The sequence below is a fragment of the Amblyomma mixtum genome, chromosome 5, assembly GCF_055824585.1.
Source record: "Amblyomma mixtum isolate Tamu chromosome 5, ASM5582458v1, whole genome shotgun sequence".
Classification (NCBI taxonomy): domain Eukaryota; kingdom Metazoa; phylum Arthropoda; class Arachnida; order Ixodida; family Ixodidae; genus Amblyomma; species Amblyomma mixtum.
Window position 1 is genome coordinate 191,306,408 of NC_143016.1, and position 18,518 is coordinate 191,324,925.

General features: G+C 50.5%; 1 protein-coding gene across 1 annotated transcript in view; it reads right to left on the reverse strand.

Moving 5' to 3' along the window:
- Positions 1-18,518, reverse strand: part of LOC149345261 (uncharacterized) — a 209,935-nt gene that overhangs the window by 104,669 nt on the left and 86,748 nt on the right. Inside the window, exon 8 of the mRNA XM_089542740.1 lies at positions 4,995-5,015. Coding sequence (XP_089398866.1) covers positions 4,995-5,015 — 21 coding nt within the window. The remainder of the gene's footprint in view (positions 1-4,994; positions 5,016-18,518) is intronic.

Consider the following 18,518-nt stretch of genomic DNA (forward strand, 5'->3'; position numbering starts at 1 on the left):
CGGGTGCCGATTTGTGAGGCTTGTGGAGTAATGCAGCACTTTTCGCGACGCAATATGTAGAAAGGGCAGCTCGTGAGCGCGGGCGTTAAACAATCCTCCAAAAAAGCGTGCTACTTTCGTCCAGCCCAGTTTTATGTCACCCGAGTGAATGATCATGTGTGATATTAGGTGAAAACTGAAGCAAAAGGCTACATTATCCGAACGAAACTTCGTCAGGAACGCGCTACGATTTTTTTCCCCTGTCCTTGCTCAGCTCGCTTCCGCTGTGTGCGCTGGTCACACCATTCTGTTACTTCTTCCTTTCGTGGTGTTTCAGTGGCACAAACCAACATAAACAAAATCAGTGTCCTTCAAAAGAAAATTATGCGCCACATAGCAAATATTGATCCTGGCTTGACCACCACCGATAGTTTTGCTGACTACAATAGTTCAATTTGGGCCAGCTGTGAAGGTGGCAGTTTGGGCATGTTGGTTCGTGTGTTGGCGCTCGTGTGTGCCCTTGCTTGTCCCAGTTCTGACACTGCGCTATTTTTTGTTTGACATTGTTTGGTGAGCTGTGAAGACGCCTTACGCGGTATTGTGCACGTTAATAAAACCCAAGGTTCTTGGCATTGGACAGCTACAGAAATATTATCTGCGAGATGTACGCGAATGCTATGTGGTGTACGTGCCCTAAAACCACAGAATCCCACAGATCACAAGAATCACAGGTACGTCCACTGGCTTGGAAGGTCGAATAACTGTCGGCATGAGCCAGTCGAGGTAAGGATCGACACGTGTTCTCATCACTGAAGAGTCATGAGACGTGATGGTATATCAGACAAGAAACAAGGAGGAACGATGCGCCGCCGACTGGAGTTCTGAAAAAAGATGGGCAATACACGCAGCACAAAAGGAGGACAGACGAAGCAAGCACAACTTGCGACTGGTTATTCACTTAGGAATGCCGTTAGCCCCCAAGACTATGTGCATTTCATTACGCACGGAGTCTTTTTGTCGGTATTTTTACCAGTACTTCCTGTGACATTTTAGGAAAATGGCTGCTGATAGGTGGCGCAATGTTCGCATTCGTGGTCCTTTTCGACCTAACGCAGTATTACCGTCTGGCATAACCACATACAACAAGTATCTCTACATACTCTGCGTGAGGATTTGACAAAATAATGTTCGTGTGCACAAATGAAGCGGAGGACGTCAGCTTATCATGTGTGGCAACAAAGGCCGCAGAATTACCTCCTGTGGCTTTGGGGTATTCGATTGTCTATCTAGCTGTGGCATCCTGTGCGCATGCTTGTGTTGTTAGCATGCCTCGGCAAAGTCAGTAATGCTCACTGAGGCTCCCTCAGAAAAGCTGGGTCGACCTATGAGCTCAAACTCACACTCATAGAATACAGCGCTCAATCGAACTCATGAACTCAAACTCATTTGGGCTCACAATTGGCTTGCGTTCTCTCAGACTAACGAGGCATTCGAGGTCAATAGCCTATAGCGACGCACGTCTCACTCACTCACTCGTTTCAACTCACGACTGATCTGGACTCACCACTGACCTGTGCTCATTCATTTCGACTCACGACTCACCTGGAATCACTCATGTCGAATCATGACTCACTTTGGAAAACTCATTTCGACTCGCGACTCATCTGAAATTACTGATTTCGATTCACGACTCATCTGTGCTCACTCATTCAGGCTCACTTGTACATTTAAACTGATGACTCTCCCAGGCTCACTTTGACTCACGACTCCTATAAGCCGTGCGGATGCACTCGCCCCCCCCCCCCCCCCGTGTTTCGCTTTCCCGCAATGCACCCTAACTGTGGTTAGCTCACCCGCAGCGCACTCTTCTCAGTTGTGTTACTTTAACTAACAGGGGAGTGCGCTCGCGTCGCAGCGACACCAGCGCCACGGATAGCGTTTTGCTGCGCGCGCGCGGGGGAGGGACGGTTCTCTTCTGCTCGAGATCGGGAAAGCACGCGGACATGTCGCGTGCGACTCCGCTCTTCGCCGGTGGGCGACCTCGTTGTGGGAACATGTTCCCGAAAACCCGTCCCATCCGGCCTCGGAGTCTTCCTTTGCCCTAGCGTGGGCGAACGTTCGCTCGTAACCGTGCTGGTGAGTCAGACATCCTCGATTCCTCAGTGTATTTTGTTGCTAGCTGGCGTTATTGTTGTTATAGCAATAAATGCCTCGTTTGTGCCAGCCAGTGTGTCGTTCCTTTATTCCCGCAGAGCAAGGCTTGCCGTGGTCGGCGAGCGCTCGGTAGCACTCGTGACCACGGGGTGGGGTCAACGTGGTTTTCAACGGGGTCAGCCGCGGTTAAGCGGGGAGAACGTATTTTTCTCACCAATTTAAAACCCCAGAAAGCTCACCCACCAGACAACTGAATCGTTTTTACGCCCAAAGGCCCAGGTTACGCACCTATAATGCCAAAAATGGTGCTAAAACAAGGTGGTGCAATCAGCTCTTAACTGCAGCCAGCCTGTAGAAAGGACAGGCTCAGAGGCCTAGCGGTCTGCAGCTTAGCGGGACGTAAACATCTAAGGTCGCTGCTTCTGTTTTGCCACCAATTAAAAAGCAGGAAAGGAAGAACTACAGAAACCGTGGTACAAAAAGCCGTACGTACTATCTAACGAGACTAAGCGCGGTGACTAATAATCTTTTCTCGCCTTTCAGTATTTATTTATTTGTTTTATTTATCCATTTATTTATTGATACTGCGATCTTTTCGAAGACATTTGCAGGGTGGGCATGCAATGTACAAGCAAACATACGCTGGGAACAAAAAACATAATGAATAAATAGCGCTTAAAACGAGGACCAAGAGCAAACAAGACGTGCGCTGATTCGCAACTATGGGTAAAACTGGCAGATGTATCAATTCGGTTACGGGAACACGAGAGACCACTAGGAATTGGTAAGGGGTTAAATCTGGTTACGCATAATAACGGGTGTAACGGCTGCCATCCTTTTCTACCACACACAGTTAGTTTAATTCCCACTCGGCGAAGATCAACCGGGAAATCATTAAGGCCAGACATAACACGAGGTTAGGGGAAGAATGTGTCAGTGACCCTTCCATTGCTTTAACAGGTAATGAGGTTAGATTTCTTGAACAGGGCATGCGTAGAGGGTTGTCATAATGTTTTTTTTAATGATTGTGTGCTTTTGGTGCTGCTTGGCTTTGATATATTGTTTTCCTCAATAAACGTTAGTGCGAGTCAGCGTTCGTCCTGTTTGCTCTTCGTCCTCGTCTTTAGCGCTGTTTATTCATATGACACTGCACCAACCAGCCCACATGTCTCTTCTTAACAAAAAACGCGCTCTTTAATGTTCTAGTTTGCAGGAGCCACAAAAATTATATACCACGAAACAATGTAATCACTCTACATCAGCATCTCGACCTTGTGGCCACGCTCTTTACTCGGCCCCTTGGTTCGTTTCTCCGCAGTGCACTCTCAACTCGTCCCCTTTAGTTAGCTTCTCTGCGATGCACCCTCCTCAGCGTGATTAGTTACTTTAACTAACACTGGAGGGGCGGGCGTCGCAGCGTCACGGATGGCGCGATTGCTGCGCAGGGGGGGTGGTAGGGGGGGGGGGGGGGATCTCTTCGGCTGGGGACCTGGGAAGCGCGCTGACTTTCGGCGCGAGGCTCCGCTCTTCGCCGGCTGGCAAGAAGCCTCGTGGGGAGGAACGTTCCCCCGCATCTCGTCCTGTGCGGCCTCGGAGTTTCCCTCTGCTACCATGGGCGAACATTCGCTCGTAACCATTCAGGTGAGTCGGATGACCTCGATTCCTCAGCGTATTTTGTTGCTAGCTGGCGTTATTGATGTTGTAGCAATAAATGTCTTGTTTGTGTCAGCCAGAGTGTCGTTCCTTGTTTCCTCAGAGCAAGGCCCGCCGTGGTCGGCGTGCGCTGGGTAGCGTACGCGACCACGGGGTGGGGTCCGCGTGGTTTTGAACTGTGTCAGCCGCGGTTAAAGGAGAAAACGTATTTATCTGCCCATTTAAAACCCCCCATATCTGGCAGCCCAACGTGAGGCTTGCTCTTGGAACACTGAAAGACTATCTGTTCGGTTAGAGTATTTGGAACGGGTTTTCCCTTATCATAACTACTATCAGTTCTCCATGATCACTAGTCCGTGAAAGCCGTAATAAATCATATATCATGCTGAAACTGAAGGCATAGCACATGATGGACGGGGCTAAGAAAGAGACAAACACAGCGCTGTATTTGTTTCTTAGTTCCGTCCTTCGAGTGCTGTGGCTTCAGTTTCAACCACGTACCACTAGCCCAGGCAAATGCCTTATTGCAATATGATGCTCAACTGACATGGCAACCACTGTATGAATTTTCTGTACTTTTCCGCCCGTTATGTAATACCGCAATACCCCTGCGTGCACTTAAAGGAAATAAAGTGTACTCAACTGAACTGAATGAACAAAAACATCTACATTTTTCACGTGTTAAAGCACTGGGTGGCCGGCAAAGGTCAGTTGAACGCACTTTAGCCGCTTTTGAGATAAGGTGACTCGTGATGACGATAGCAGGTAGCCGTGCGAATTATCGCTTTACCTTCTATACTTTGGATGCCCAATGACTCATAATAATGTGTCGTTGTGGTGCTGCGCAGAACCACGGAAGATGGACGCTGGCAAAGCGGCACAAACATGTACAGTCACCCCTTCCAATAATAACATGTTCCAGCTGAACTGAACACCGTTAATTTTCAGCGATAGCCCTGACGTGTGGCTGCTAAACGCACGCTAAAAACCTTATCAGCCATCATTGGGCTATAACCTGCGCAAGTACTGCGCTGCAGCTTAGTCTTGTCCCCTTGAAGAAGGCAACGACGCCTTTCGAGCATGTTGAACGTCGAGCAGCGCCGAGTGTGTTCAATGACTTCCTTGAAGCATTTGTTCTGACAAGCACTGCTGAGTTTTAGTGAGCGGTCACAGAAAAGTGAAATGAGCAATTAACGAAACAGTCTTACTTTCATCTGGGGGACCCATGGCTGAAAGAAAAAAAGACACACAAAAAAATCAGGTACGCAGCACAAGAACTTCGAGCACAAATCTGCAGCCTTTTCAATTTTTATTGACTTCATAAGACGAGGAGAGGCAAGCAGAAAAAGTTTATAACGTTCATATCCCATATCAGAGAAAAACAGCGCTTGGATTCAAGAAAGAGGTACGACGAAGCGCGGGCTAGCGAAATTCTGAAATGCTGCACGTATACCTGTGCTGTGGTCGGATAAAGTTACTGGTTACGCCGCAATGCCGTCCAAGACCGCAAAAGCGATACAGACGCGGGAACTTGATGCAAATTGTTGGGCTAATCGACGAGCCTTTCTTTGAGGACGATAGTGATACGTGTCACAGGGTTCCTACTCAGAAGTCCGATGAGACCAATATCGTAGTTCTATTTGTAAGAAGGGGAAAGCGACATGCTTTTCTTTCTAAGGCCAGGAAAAACATAATTACAAATGACAAACTCGGTTCCCATAAAAAAGATGGCATGTTTGTTAATGAGCACCTCGCTCAGACTAACAAGAAGTTTGTCATGGCTGCTTTTTCATGAAAAAGCAAGTTGGCTTTAAGTTTGTCTCGACCTCCGAGTGAAAAGCGCTTGCGCGCAAGTATGACACGGATGATGTTCTAATGACCCGAGATCTGACTTATTTAGACAAGATGACTGCTTAAGGTGTGTTTTGCTGATGGTAAAACTGTTGCTGTTTTTTTCCTCATGCATTTTTCACTAACCAGTCATTATTATGACAAAGGAAGTTTTAACATAACCTATTGCGCAGGGAGAGCTAGACTTTCTGCATATCATCTCAATGTTCGTATTATGAAAAATAAGAGCGACTGCATCAACGTGCTCTTTGAATCTTTCAAAGTAAAATTTCATGCCACCTTGTTTACAGACATTTGGTTCACCACTAATAACGGTCACGTTTCGCTTCCTGGTTACAATTATAATAGTCTTGTTAGGTCCAGTGGCAGGGGCGGTGGTGTTGCAATTTATGTCAAAAATTTCTATCGATAAAGGGCCATAGAAGAGTGTTCGATTATGACTGCAAATGTTGAACCATTGGTCATAGCTTTGCCCCATACTATGGTTGCTACGGTATGCAGGCCACCTCCTGGTTACAGACTACAATTTATCCGGTTCTTACAAAATATTTGCGAATTCCCAACATCCACCAGGCTTCCGTTTGCCCTTGTGGGGGATGTCAACACAAACCTGATGTCTGATGACAATATCACACGTGAACTAAATAGTATTATTCATACTTACGCAAGCTCTAATAATATAACTTTACCCATAAGAGTAACTGCATCTACTTCTACTTTCCTAAACATTAGCGTCACAATCGTATTACTTCCTAAAGCTGTGTCTGGTGTGCTGATAAATGTCATTAGTGATCATTTGCCAGTCTTCTGTTTTCTTCCTACTAGATTACATAAACCTAAATTTTCTGTGATAACATAATGCCACGTATCATTCTAATGTCCGTTCGTTCACGCTCAAGGCCGCAGGAACGGGGCGTTCTCATTTTTGTCCGTGACGCGAGAAGCGACCGGATTAATCTCAATTGATCACAACCATTTTTCCAACTTACTGTAGTTGATTTTTGCCTATCATCTCGAAGCTTCATTTGTTAGCTTATTCGGCTAACTAATATACAATGAAGGAATATTTATATATGTAGATAGAAAGACGGACTATAAATTGCACTTAGCAATATGCACGTTTAATATATACACAATGTACAAAGCCTACTTATACACACACTAAGAACAACGTTCCGCTCAACGAACCGCACGCGCACACGCTCGGACACACACTACCGCACTGAAAAAACCCGTCTCGCTCGTTTTCCGCTCTTCTTCTGGGCCCCACAAAGGGCATCTGCTCTGTATCAAAGTTGACACTCTCACAGTTACAAACACACAAATACGCTCAGAAAACACGTAAACACACAGAGAAAAGACGAACACGTGCGAGCGCCTCTCTTCCAAGAAACGCCGGGGAGTGGGAGCGGTCCAGCGTCCGAGCCTCGACCGCCCCTCCGAAACGGGAACACTGCTTCGGGGCACAGCGCGCACCGCCGCAGCTGCCGCCCACCGACTCTCGCACGGGGGTGTAAGACACGCACCACGTCGCTCGAAAAAAAAAAAAGGGACGGACGGTCCTCGCAGAAACAAATAGAAAACACGTCAAAATGGCGCCCGCTAACACTCGGGCATCCTGACTTGTTTGACGCCCTCGTTAAACGGAAGCACACGCAAAAGAAGAAGAAGAAATTCAAAAGCACTCAAACAAGCACAGGGGGTACAATTTTCATAAACTGCAATGCACGTATGTGGACAGACATCAAACACTTTTTTGTTGACACGGTAATAAGCAACACTCATTTAGATGCACAAAAAGACGAAACATTGGTTAAATGCGACTTCCTGCCTCGTTCAGGTAGTTTTTTCTCTCTTTTTTTTTGTTCCTTAGTTTGGCTGAAACCTTTCGGGAGGTCGTCGCGTTCTCTGCGGTCGAGCACTCAAGCAGGTCTCTCCCGCGTCATCGCACGCGTTATCTTCATCTTCCTCGTCTGAAGTACTGTCGTCGTCATCTCTGGTGCCGCTGTCTGTCATCGGCCATCCCTTCAGCTGCGACACGTGCGCAGTCGTCGCAAATTGTTTCTTGCCTCGTCTTTCCAAGTCAACAATTCGATAGGTGTCCGACGGCAGGACTTCAGTTATAACAAGCGGTCCTCGGTATCTCACTTGTGTTTTCGTCGGTTTTCCTGTTTGCTGAGGCGCTCTTTTCATAAAAACCACCTCTCCCACTTCATAGAGCTTTGCGGGGAAGTGACGGCGGTCGTAAGCTTGCTTGCTCTGCTGCTGCTCGTTCAAAATCCGAGCTCTAGCGTTAGCCCGAAGTTCGTTTGGGTCTTCACGCGGATCTGTGGTTGCGTTTAACTGTTGCAAGGCTGCAGCGTAGAAGTCTGGCCTGTAGCCATGCAGTAGCTCGAACGGCGTTTTGTTCGTGGATTTGTTTACAGCATTGTTCATGAAGCTCTCTGCTTGCGTTATCCGTTCATCCCAGTCACGATGGTCAGCATCTCTAATCAATGTTGTGATGACTGGCAACACAGTGCGGTTAACCCTTTCCACTTGTCCGTTTGCCTGGGGATGGCGAGTGGAGTTCAGAACGTGTTTTATTGTCCTCTCGTTGCAAAACTTTTCAAACTCCTTTGATGTGAAGCAACTCCCACGGTCTGTTATCACCGTCGCCGGTAGTCCCCTCTCATATATTAGTTCTTCGAAAGCGCGAAGAACATGTTTCACAGACGTGTCTCGTGTGGCGAATATCTTCACAAATTTGGTCAGGTTGTCGACGACAACCAAGAAAAATTGATTTTTCCTCTTACTCCTCACGAAAGGCCCCAGATGGTCCATATGCAAGACCTCGAACGGTCGCCTTCCGGGCGGGATGGGGTGAAGAAGTCCTGGTCTCCTTCCTCCTGGCACTTTGTTGTAAATGCATTCAAAACACTGAGCGATATGCCTTCGCACATATCGGTGCATCCTAGGGAACCAAAAGTTTTCCTTGATTTTTGCAACCGTTCTGTCAGTTGAAAAATGTCCCTGCAGGTCGTGGCACCTCACAACGACTGCCTTCCTCATCGACTTTGGCACGACGAACCTGCCAACTAGGCTTCCACGGTCGATTCTCACAAGTTTAGCGTTGTCGAGTGCGTAGCCGTCAACCCTTGCAGTCTCTTCCTTCGTGCGTTCCTGTTTCGGTTTCTCTAAAATCTTGATTATTTCTCTCAGCTCCTTGTCACCTCTCTGGATAGTCAGTATCTGGTCGTCGAATGTCCCAACCGCAAATACCTCCAGCTTGTCATCCATTATTGCACCCAAGGTGTCTTCGGCAGGTTCCAGAGGGTTTCGGCTGAGGGAATCCACATGCGTCATCTGCGTTCCCGGTCGGTGTTTCACAGAAAAATCAAATTCCTGAATTAGGTCGTACCAGCGGGCAATTTGTGGCTTCTGCGTGCGTTGCGCGTTCAGGTACACGAGAGCCTGGCAGTCTGTCACGACGGTGAAATGTATTCCCAATAGGAGGGACCGCAGTCTGTCGACAGCCCACACAATGGCCATCAGCTCCAGTTTTGATGAGTGGTAATTGCTTTCAGCCTCGGTCGTCTTCTTACTCACGCAATACACAAGCCGCCATTTATCCTCACCTTCCCTTCGCTGCAAAATCATGGCTGCGAGTCCCTTTGAGCTGGCATCCGTGTGAAGCTCTGTTTCTGCACTCGGGTCGTACAGGGCAAGAACTGGGTCAGTTGTAAGTAAACGCTTCAGCATTGAGAAACACTCATCTTGCTCTTCTCCCCAGTCGAATTCCGCGTGCTTTTTTATTAGCCGTGTCAGGGGCTCAGCGATGAGCGCGTACCTGTGAATAAATCTTCTAAAGAAGCCCGTCAGCCCTAAGAAGCTTCTCACTTCATGAACATTTGTCGGAACGGGAAACTCTGAGATCGCTCGCACCTTGTTTTCTCCGGGGTGAACTTCTCCTCCTTTCAGGCGAAAGCCCAAGAAATCGACGCTTTCCCTTCCAAATGCGCACTTCGATAGACGCAGGGTCAGGTTTGCGCCTCTAAGAGCCTCTAGCACCCTCCTCAATCTGATGATCAGGTCTTCCCAGTTCTCGGCGGGAATCAGAACGTCGTCGAGGTAGCACATTGCTACGTTTCCCTTGAGTGCGCCCAAAACTCTGTTCATGAGGCGCTGGAAAACCGCCGGAGCGTTGGTGAGCCCGAATATCATGCGCTCAAACTGCCCTGTTTCGTCAGGAGTTATGAAGGCAGTCTTCGCCTTTGCACTCTCGGAGAGTGGCACTTGCAAATAGCCATGTGCGAGGTCCAACACGGCGTACAGTTTGGCTCCCGACAGTCTCTCGAGCTGGTCGTCTATACTTGGCAAGGGATATTTCTCCTTAACCGTCTGTGCGTTTAGCCTGCGGTAGTCGACCACGAGCCGTTTTTCTCCGTTCTTTTTCTTGACCAGAATTGCCGGACTCGCGTACGGAGAATGGGTCTCACTCACTATGCCTTGCTGCTTCCATTCCTGGACGATTTTTCTCATTGTGTCTCTCTCTTCCAAGTTCGTCTTGTAGGGACGCACTGCCACCGACGAACTTCCCGGGACCTCCTGGATGTCCATCTCGAGCACGTCTGTGCATCCCAGCTCCTCGAGGCTCATCGCAAAACAGTCTCGATAGTCGTTGAGCAGCTTCACCAGCTCTGCGGTGACGCCGTCTCCGACGTCAACCTCATGCTCAAGAATTGGTCGTCTCTCTGAAACAAAACGCACTTCATCGCTCTTTTCCTTCCCTTCCTCTAATTCCACATCGCTCGGGGACCCTCGATCCGCTTCGGCTATGTCAACCGGCACCGCGCGCCCAAAAAGGTGTCCTTTCTTGATAACCGCTCTCCCGCGGTCGATCGGACAGAGTGGCAGCGTGACTTCACCGCCTACCATATCGACAAGCACGTCCTGCCCCAAACTGCTTACAACAACTGGTCCCGTCAGGTCGCTGTGTGTAGTGAGGGTAACCCAGTTGACGGATTCACCCTCAAGCTGGGCGTCTTCCGAAGTCACGAGCCGCAGCCGCTCTGCTGGAGCTGGCTCGAGGTGGGTGAATGGGCATTGATTCCTGTGCCAAAAACGAAAGCAGCCATCCGCGCTCCCATACGTGACATGCGGAAGTTCTGTGAAGGTCCTTCCTATAATCACATCAATGGATAGCGCCTCGTCCGCGACGATAAGAACAGGGGCAGCTCTCGCGACGACGCCATCTACTTCAAAGTCTGCGTTGCAGGTCCCAATGGTGCGCGCAGCCGGGGTGTGTGTGTTTCCAAACCCGTAAAGCGGTTTTTTCTCGGCCCTGAGTTCGACGCCACAGCGGGCAGCAGCGGAAGCACGCATTATGCAGCTTGAACTGCCGGTGTCCACCATCCCAATTAATTTCACCTTCCCATTGACTGTCACATGTTTTAGCAGGAGCCCTCGCCGTGCAGTACTGGGCTCCTCAACTACGGTAATCTGTTGCCCGCAGTGCCTCTGGGTGTGCCCGGTCTGCCCACAGCGTAAGCATGCTACCTCGCGCTTCGGCTCAGGACAATCCCTGGAAATGTGCCCAAATCCGCTGCAGTTGTAACACTTGGGCTCTCCCTTGTCATTCCGGAGGGGCGGTCTCGTGTCCCTCATCGTAGGCCCTTTTGGAACTTCGGGGTATCCTTGCCTTGCAACACGCTTGGGATGTGTGCCGCCCGTCTCAAACCCCATCTCATGTACGCGTCGCTCCTGTCTCTGTTTTTCCACTCTCTCATAATCTTGGATGTCATGAATGAGGTCGTCCTCATCGTCGTGTGTGCGCCCCATGAGCATGGAGCACCGCTGACTCGACCTCAGGCCAATCAACACCTGCTCACGCGTTTCACTGAAGTCCAGGTGGGCCTCGGCGCACAAACGTACTTTAGCGTGAAAATACGCGCTCGTGCTCTCATTTCTTTGTTGCCCGCGTTCCTTCATTCGCTGGTATCGATCCGCCGCGCTCGACTGGCTTACGAAGGTCCGGCGGAAGAGGTCTTCGAACTCCTTCCATGACTTGATGCGCGCACGACGGCTTCGGTACCAGTCTAATGCCGGTCCAAACAGATGTGATTTAGCTGTCTCGAGCTTAAATTCCGGAGGCCAATTGTGTAGAGTCGCCGTCCCATTTAGACTTTCGAGCCAATCGCTGGCCAATTCTGAGTCTCTGTCTGCGGAGAAGTCTTTGATTGATTTGCTCATGTCGGGCATTATCTGAAATGTCGAGACGGTTGGCTGAGGTGGTATGCTTAATTTCTGCAGAAGCTCATTGATAATGTCATTCTTCTCATTCACCATCTTTAACAAATCTGCCATAGAAGGCGCACTCTCTCCTTCAGCCATATCTCTCCTTTTACTACAGTTCAACAATCAGCAATTCACATCCGTCACACACTGATTCGATCAACAGAAAGCTCTCAAGCACACGTTAAGCACACAAACAAAATGAGGCGATTTGCACTAGCTCGAGTAGAATTAAACTTAAAACAACAACGAACATAAAGACGCAAAACACAAAGTAACAAGCAAGATTACGCACAATTGTATCTCGTCAAGTTAAACACTGGGCAGTTCGACAAAATTAGGTACACATTGAAATGTCTGCACAGTTATTCTTGAAACAGAAATTTCGTTCACTAGCCAAAATTGTTCAATTTCGGCGACGAACGTGATCAGTCCGCTCCGGGTAATTCGCTTAGTTCGCACACTCACGTCCCGCTGTTCCGTGGAGCATCGTCGCTCGTCGAGTTTGGGGGTATCGATCTCGTCGTTCTTCACGCCTGCATAGGTTGGCTTGACGGTTGAAGATCCCGTGACGGTTGAAGAATGCCGTGCAGGTGGATAATGCCGCGCAGATTGAAGAATGCCGTGCAGGTGGATATGCCGCGCAGGTTGAAGAATCCCACTTCTCAAGTATGTTAGCTTATTCGGCTAACTAATATACAATGAAGGAATATTTATATATGTAGATAGAAAGACGGACTATAAATTGCACTTAACAATATGCACGTTTAATATATACACAATGTACAAAGCCTACTTATACACACACTAAGAACAACGTTCCGCTCAACGAACCGCACGCGCACACGCTCGGACACACACTACCGCACTGAAAAAACCCGTCTCGCTCGTTTTCCGCTCTTCTTCTGGGCCCCACAAAGGGCATCTGCTCTGTATCAAAGTTGACACTCTCACAGTTACAAACACACAAATACGCTCAGAAAACACGTAAACACACAGAGAAAAGACGAACACGTGCGAGCGCCTCTCTTCCAAGAAACGCCGGGGAGTGGGAGCGGTCCAGCGTCCGAGCCTCGACCGCCCCTCCGAAACGGGAACACTGCTTGGGGGACAGCGCGCACCGCCGCAGCTGCCGCCCACCGACTCTCGCACGGGGGTGTAAGACACGCACCACGTCGCTCGAAAAAAAAAAGAAAAGGGACGGACGGTCCTCGCAGAAACAAATAGAAAACACGTCAAAATGGCGCCCGCTAACACATTGCAGGATTTTAATTGAGCGATGCAGTGAGCGGCGGCCATTCATAGTTCGACGACTGACGAGAACGTTGGTTGCTTATGCCACTGCCATGCTGCTTAGTTCTTTTACGGGCGCAAGTCAGCCCAAATAAAGAGCTGCGTTTGAAGGAAGGAAGGGAAAACTTTATTTTACTCTAGTCCTTTTTCCTGCGGTTTGGGGGCATCTTCAGAGATGTTTTCTCCTTGATTCTATCCCCAGGAGTCTCCTCTGTCGAAGTCGTCCGCCTCCAATCAGCGGTCGGTTGCCCTCAGTCCAGGGCTCCGCTGGCCACTGCCGCCCGTTCAGCTCGCTGTACCAGACCTTGTTGGTCTTCACAGCGGTCGCTGGACAGCAGAGTCTCCCGTTGCTCCGCACTCGGGTTTTGTATCTTAGGGACCACGTCTATGTTTTGGCAGGCCCATGTGATGTGATAGAGAGTAGGTTTTTCGTCGCACCAGGGACATTTGTCCACGTATATCGTAGGGTGCATTTTGTTTAGTATGTGTAGGTTTGGGAAAGAGCCTGTTTGTAATTGTCTCCAAGTTACAGCTTAATCTCTGCTGAGAGATTTACGCAAAACGTATAAGACAGCGCTCCGACTTCCGCGCAACACGTCTACAGAAAAACTCATGGCCCTGGGATTAAATAACACCTTTGAGCAGCTACGAGAGGCGCAGCTTGAGTCGCAAAAACTCAGGCTGTTGCAGACAACGACTGGAAGAGCACTCCTGCGGAGGCTCGGATACCGCGAGCAGATGCGAGAAATGACGAGGACGGCAACGTTCCCCGACGAGCTTCGCAAGACCCTCAAGGTAGCGCCAATACCAAAAAACATGGATCCCAACCTCCATCGAGGCAGAAGAGAAGCGAGGACCGAATTCATCGAGAAAACATACGCTCCTCAAGCCACGACCGTGTATGCAGACGCGTCCCGGAGAGGAGGAGATACCAAAATCGCTGTAGCGGCGGTGGCGGTGGTCGGTTCGTCTTTACGCGAAATGACCAGCGCGTGTCTCCGAGGCTGCACAGCTGCAGAGTCCGAGGAAGTAGCCGTTGCTCTAGCGGTGGCAGAGGGCTATAGAACCGGGCGGTCACTAACAATACTCACGGACTCTCAGACAACCTGCCGAAATTACATGAATGGCAGGATAGGTCGTCACAGGCTCCGTATACTTCTCGCAGCGAGCGACAGAATTAAAAACCAGGAAGAACAAAACGACAAGATCCCACACTAAATTGTGTGGGTACCGGCGCACACGGGGGTGGCAGGGAACCAAGAGGCCGACAGGATAACTTGAGGATACATTACTTTCCGAGCATCCGACGAGCCCGCGGAACTCGCGCCAGCACTCAGGGAATACTCGTCCATACTAAAAAACTATAGAGGCAGAAGAATGCTTCGTTTGAAAGCCTTTGTTGCTGTCTTCCTGACTGCTGGACTGCCGTCACTACAACGTGACATCTGGTGGAAGTGCTGGGTAGCCTTCCATGTTCCGGACACTCCCTGCGAGCCGTGACGCCAGCCCTTTGAGCCATTCAGCGGAGGACCTGAGTCCAGTCCACCGCGCAAGCCGACGTCTGCTAGGGGACGCACCTGAATTCTGGACTCTACCTGACCCTACCCGAAGCGAAAGTAAACAGCCACGTCCACCATGAGCTTGCCCCAGACGTCGACTCCAATCATTCTGCAGCAGCCCCGGGTGCCACCAACCTTCGACGCTTCGCCTGGCGTCGACCCCGAAGAATGGCTCGAACAGTTCGACCGTGTGGCTATCTTCAACAACTGGGACGATGCCACTAAATTAAGGTACGTCTTCTTCGCCTTGGACGGACCAACAGGAATCTGGTTTCAGAATGAGGAAGCTAGCCTTACGAACTGGGAAACCTTCAAGGAGCAGATTCTGAAGTCTTTCACAAACGTCGTGCGAAAGAAGAGAGCCCAGCAGCTGCTACAGTCTCGCATACAACACCCAAACGAGACCGTTGCAGTGTACACTGAGGAGATGAAGCGTCTCTTCCGGAGTGACGAAAACATGAAGGAAGGACAAAGGGTAAAGCTGCTTATGCGAGGTTTTAAAGAGCAACTCTTTGCCGGCACCCTCCGCAACCCACCGAAAACCATCGCGGAATTCGTAGAGGAGGCATCCACCATAGAAAAAAAATGGCTGAGGCTTAGCTAAGGTTAAGCCTAGTCAGATGCGAAGCATATTGATGGCTAGGCTTGGTAATACATGTTGTTGTAGAACGTTGTCGCCGAGCCGCATATTGAGCACGCCGCTTAACCAGACGTTCATCCCGCTCTTCATCGGTCTCTGTGGCACGCTGAAGCTTTTGCTTCTCGTTCAAATCAGCCCTGCTTCTAGGCGGCATCCCAACACCTGGCCGCCTCGTAAGTGCCCGGAGAGCGAGGCAACCTCAGCTTTATACCGCTGCTGTAGCGTCACGTGGTCAGCTGCAGCGCCTCTGATGTGGAGCCTCCACCGCCGCGGCCGACCTCGCGAGCCGGCAGCCCATCTCTCCTCTGCTGTGACGTCATGTTGTCACGTGGTCAGCCGCCGCGCCTCTGATGTGGAGCCTCCACCGCCGCGGCCGACCGCGCGAGCCGGCAGCCCATCTCTCCTCTGCTGTGACGTCATGTTGTCACGTGGTGTCACGTGGTCACGCTAAAGGTCAATGGTAGCTCCACCGCCGCGCTCGACGGGCTTTAGTGTAGCTCTAGTAATATGCTTCGCATAAAAAAACTTGCTGCCCGAGCTCCCCAGCATGACCGCCAGCAGCGCGTTTTATGATCAAGTTGCCCGGACACCGCTAACAACGATAATCTGCGGGAGGCTACACGTCAAGTTGTGCGAGAAGAGCTCCGACGGTTGCTGCCAACGGGAACGCAGCCGCAGCTTACATCGCTCACTGACTTCACCCGGGACGATGTTGAACAGGCCTTGGGGGCGACGCCGACAACCACGCAGCCTCTAGAGCCCCCAGCCATGACTTATGCCGCAGCAGTGCGCCGTCCTGCACCTCGACGACGGGACCCAAGCCCCTATCACCCTCAGCCAGCTGCGCTGGACCACCGCCCTCTCGCCCCAGCCCGCCCGTCCAAAGAGCGTCGCACATGGCCGAGGAAATGCGACGAGTAGAGAACTCCCGAGCAGCGCCGCCCACTATGCTTCCACTGTGGCGAAGCCGGTCACATTCTCCGGAACTGCCCATAAAGAAGAATGGGCATCCGAGGGTTCCCTACGACGCCCTGCGACCCCGACCTGGCCAGCGACCAGCCGAAATCGAGGAGTTTTTGCGTCGGGAAGAATGTTCATTGCCGTCTATCACGTTTCCCGTCGCCATCGTCACCGCGCTTTGTATCTCCTAGCACAGGCTACGCCGTGCGTGGACGCTACCCAGCCCCCGAAGGTTAAAATAATTAAAGCAGTATGGAGGTGAGGTTGCTTCTAAGCGCAAGAACAAAGATCCTCCATCGACGAAAACGCAAGACCATGCCTCAACTACGACGACAACAGTGACGACGACGCGACCAGACTTGAAGCTTTTACCGCTGCCCAGAGAAGTAACGTCGAAGTAAGCCCACCGCAGCCTCACTACTCGACCAAGCCGAGGTCGGACACCGAAGACAACGTGGAGAACGCGAACAAGTAGCCTTGAAGTCGCGGTCGACGGTCACGCGGTTACTGCCTTGGTCGACACGGGAGCTGACTACTCCGTCATAAGCGGGCCACTTGCTGTCCGACACAGGAAAGTAACAACTTGGTATGGCCGGCTGATCCGCGCCGCAAGTGGTAACCTTATTACGACTTCAGGGCACTGCACCGCGAGAGTTACAGTACATGGGCGAACCTATGCTACATCTTTCCTGGTCCTACAGCAATACTAGCGAGTCGTGATTTTCGGAATGGACTTCCTGAATGAACATCGGGCGAACATCGACCTTCGATCTCAGTCGATCAAGCTTTCCATAGACAAAGCCATACCTGATGCGACAAGTGCGGCTCATCACGTTGCCTTAAACGACCTCGACGAAGCATTGAGCGTGCCGCAGCGATCAAATGTCCTCGCCTGCATAGGTACTGGAGACATCGAAGCTGTCGAAGGCGTCGTCGTGGGGAACACCCAGATACTCCTAGATCGAGGGATCGAGTACAGGGCGTCGCGAGGGGAGTGGCCCAAATCCGAAATGGGCAAGACGAGGTGCTCCTAACCAACTTCGCCGAAGAATACCAGTATTTAAATAAAAGTACGACGATTGCTTTTCACGGCGAGCTGGCAGACAAAAAAAAATATTTGCCCTCCCCGACCAGCACGTAGAATCATCTGACCAAAGCCATATCAACTCAGCATTACCCCGGAGCAGAGAAGAACAAATACGCATTCTTCAAAGGTACAGCGATTGCTTCTCATCAGCATCGAATGTGCGACGAACCCAGCTTGCCAAGCACCGCATTGTCACAGACGAACACACCCTACCACTGCGCCAAAGCACCGACCACGTATCGGTGATAGAAAGCCAAGCTACCCACAAGCAAGTTGAGGAAATGCCTCGTGACGTCATCCAGCCATTGAGGAGCCCCTGGGCAGCACCAGTCGTCCCAGTGCAAAACAAAAGACGGCACCCTCTGCTTTTGCGTCGATTACCGCCGCCTGAAGAGCAATACGAAGAAGGATGTCTACTCCCTCCCACGCAACGACGACACATTGGATCGGCTGTGCAACGCTAAGTACTACTCATCGATGTACCTTAAGAGCGGCTACTGGCAAATTGAAGCCGACGAAAGCGATCGCGAAAAGACTGCGTTCATCACACAAGACCGACTCTTCGAGTTCAAGGTGATGCCCATTCGGTCTCTGCTCTGCCCCAGCGACGTTCCAGCGAGTAATGAATACAGCTCTCGCAGGCTTGAAGTGGCAACTTTGTCTAGACTACTTAGACGACGTTGTTGTCTTCTCCTCAAGCCTTGATGACCACCTCAGAAGGCCACGGATAGTGCTGGAAACAATCAAGTCTTCAGGCCTAACACTGAAACCAGAGAAGTGCCACTTGGCCTACGAGCAGATGCTGCTCCTTAGGCACGTCGTAAGCAAGGATGGAGTTCGCCCAGACCCCCAGAAGACGGCTGCGATCGCAGAGGTTCCACAGCCTACTGATTGAAAAGCTATAAGCAGATTTATTGGGCAGTGCGCTTATTACCGGCGATTTGTCAAGAACGTTTTGCGCATCGCTGAACCTTTGATCCAACTTACCAAGGCTGGCGTGCCTTTTAAATGGGAAACGCCTCAAGTGGAAGCTTTCAAAGAACTGAAGCGACGCTTACAGTCTCCTCCT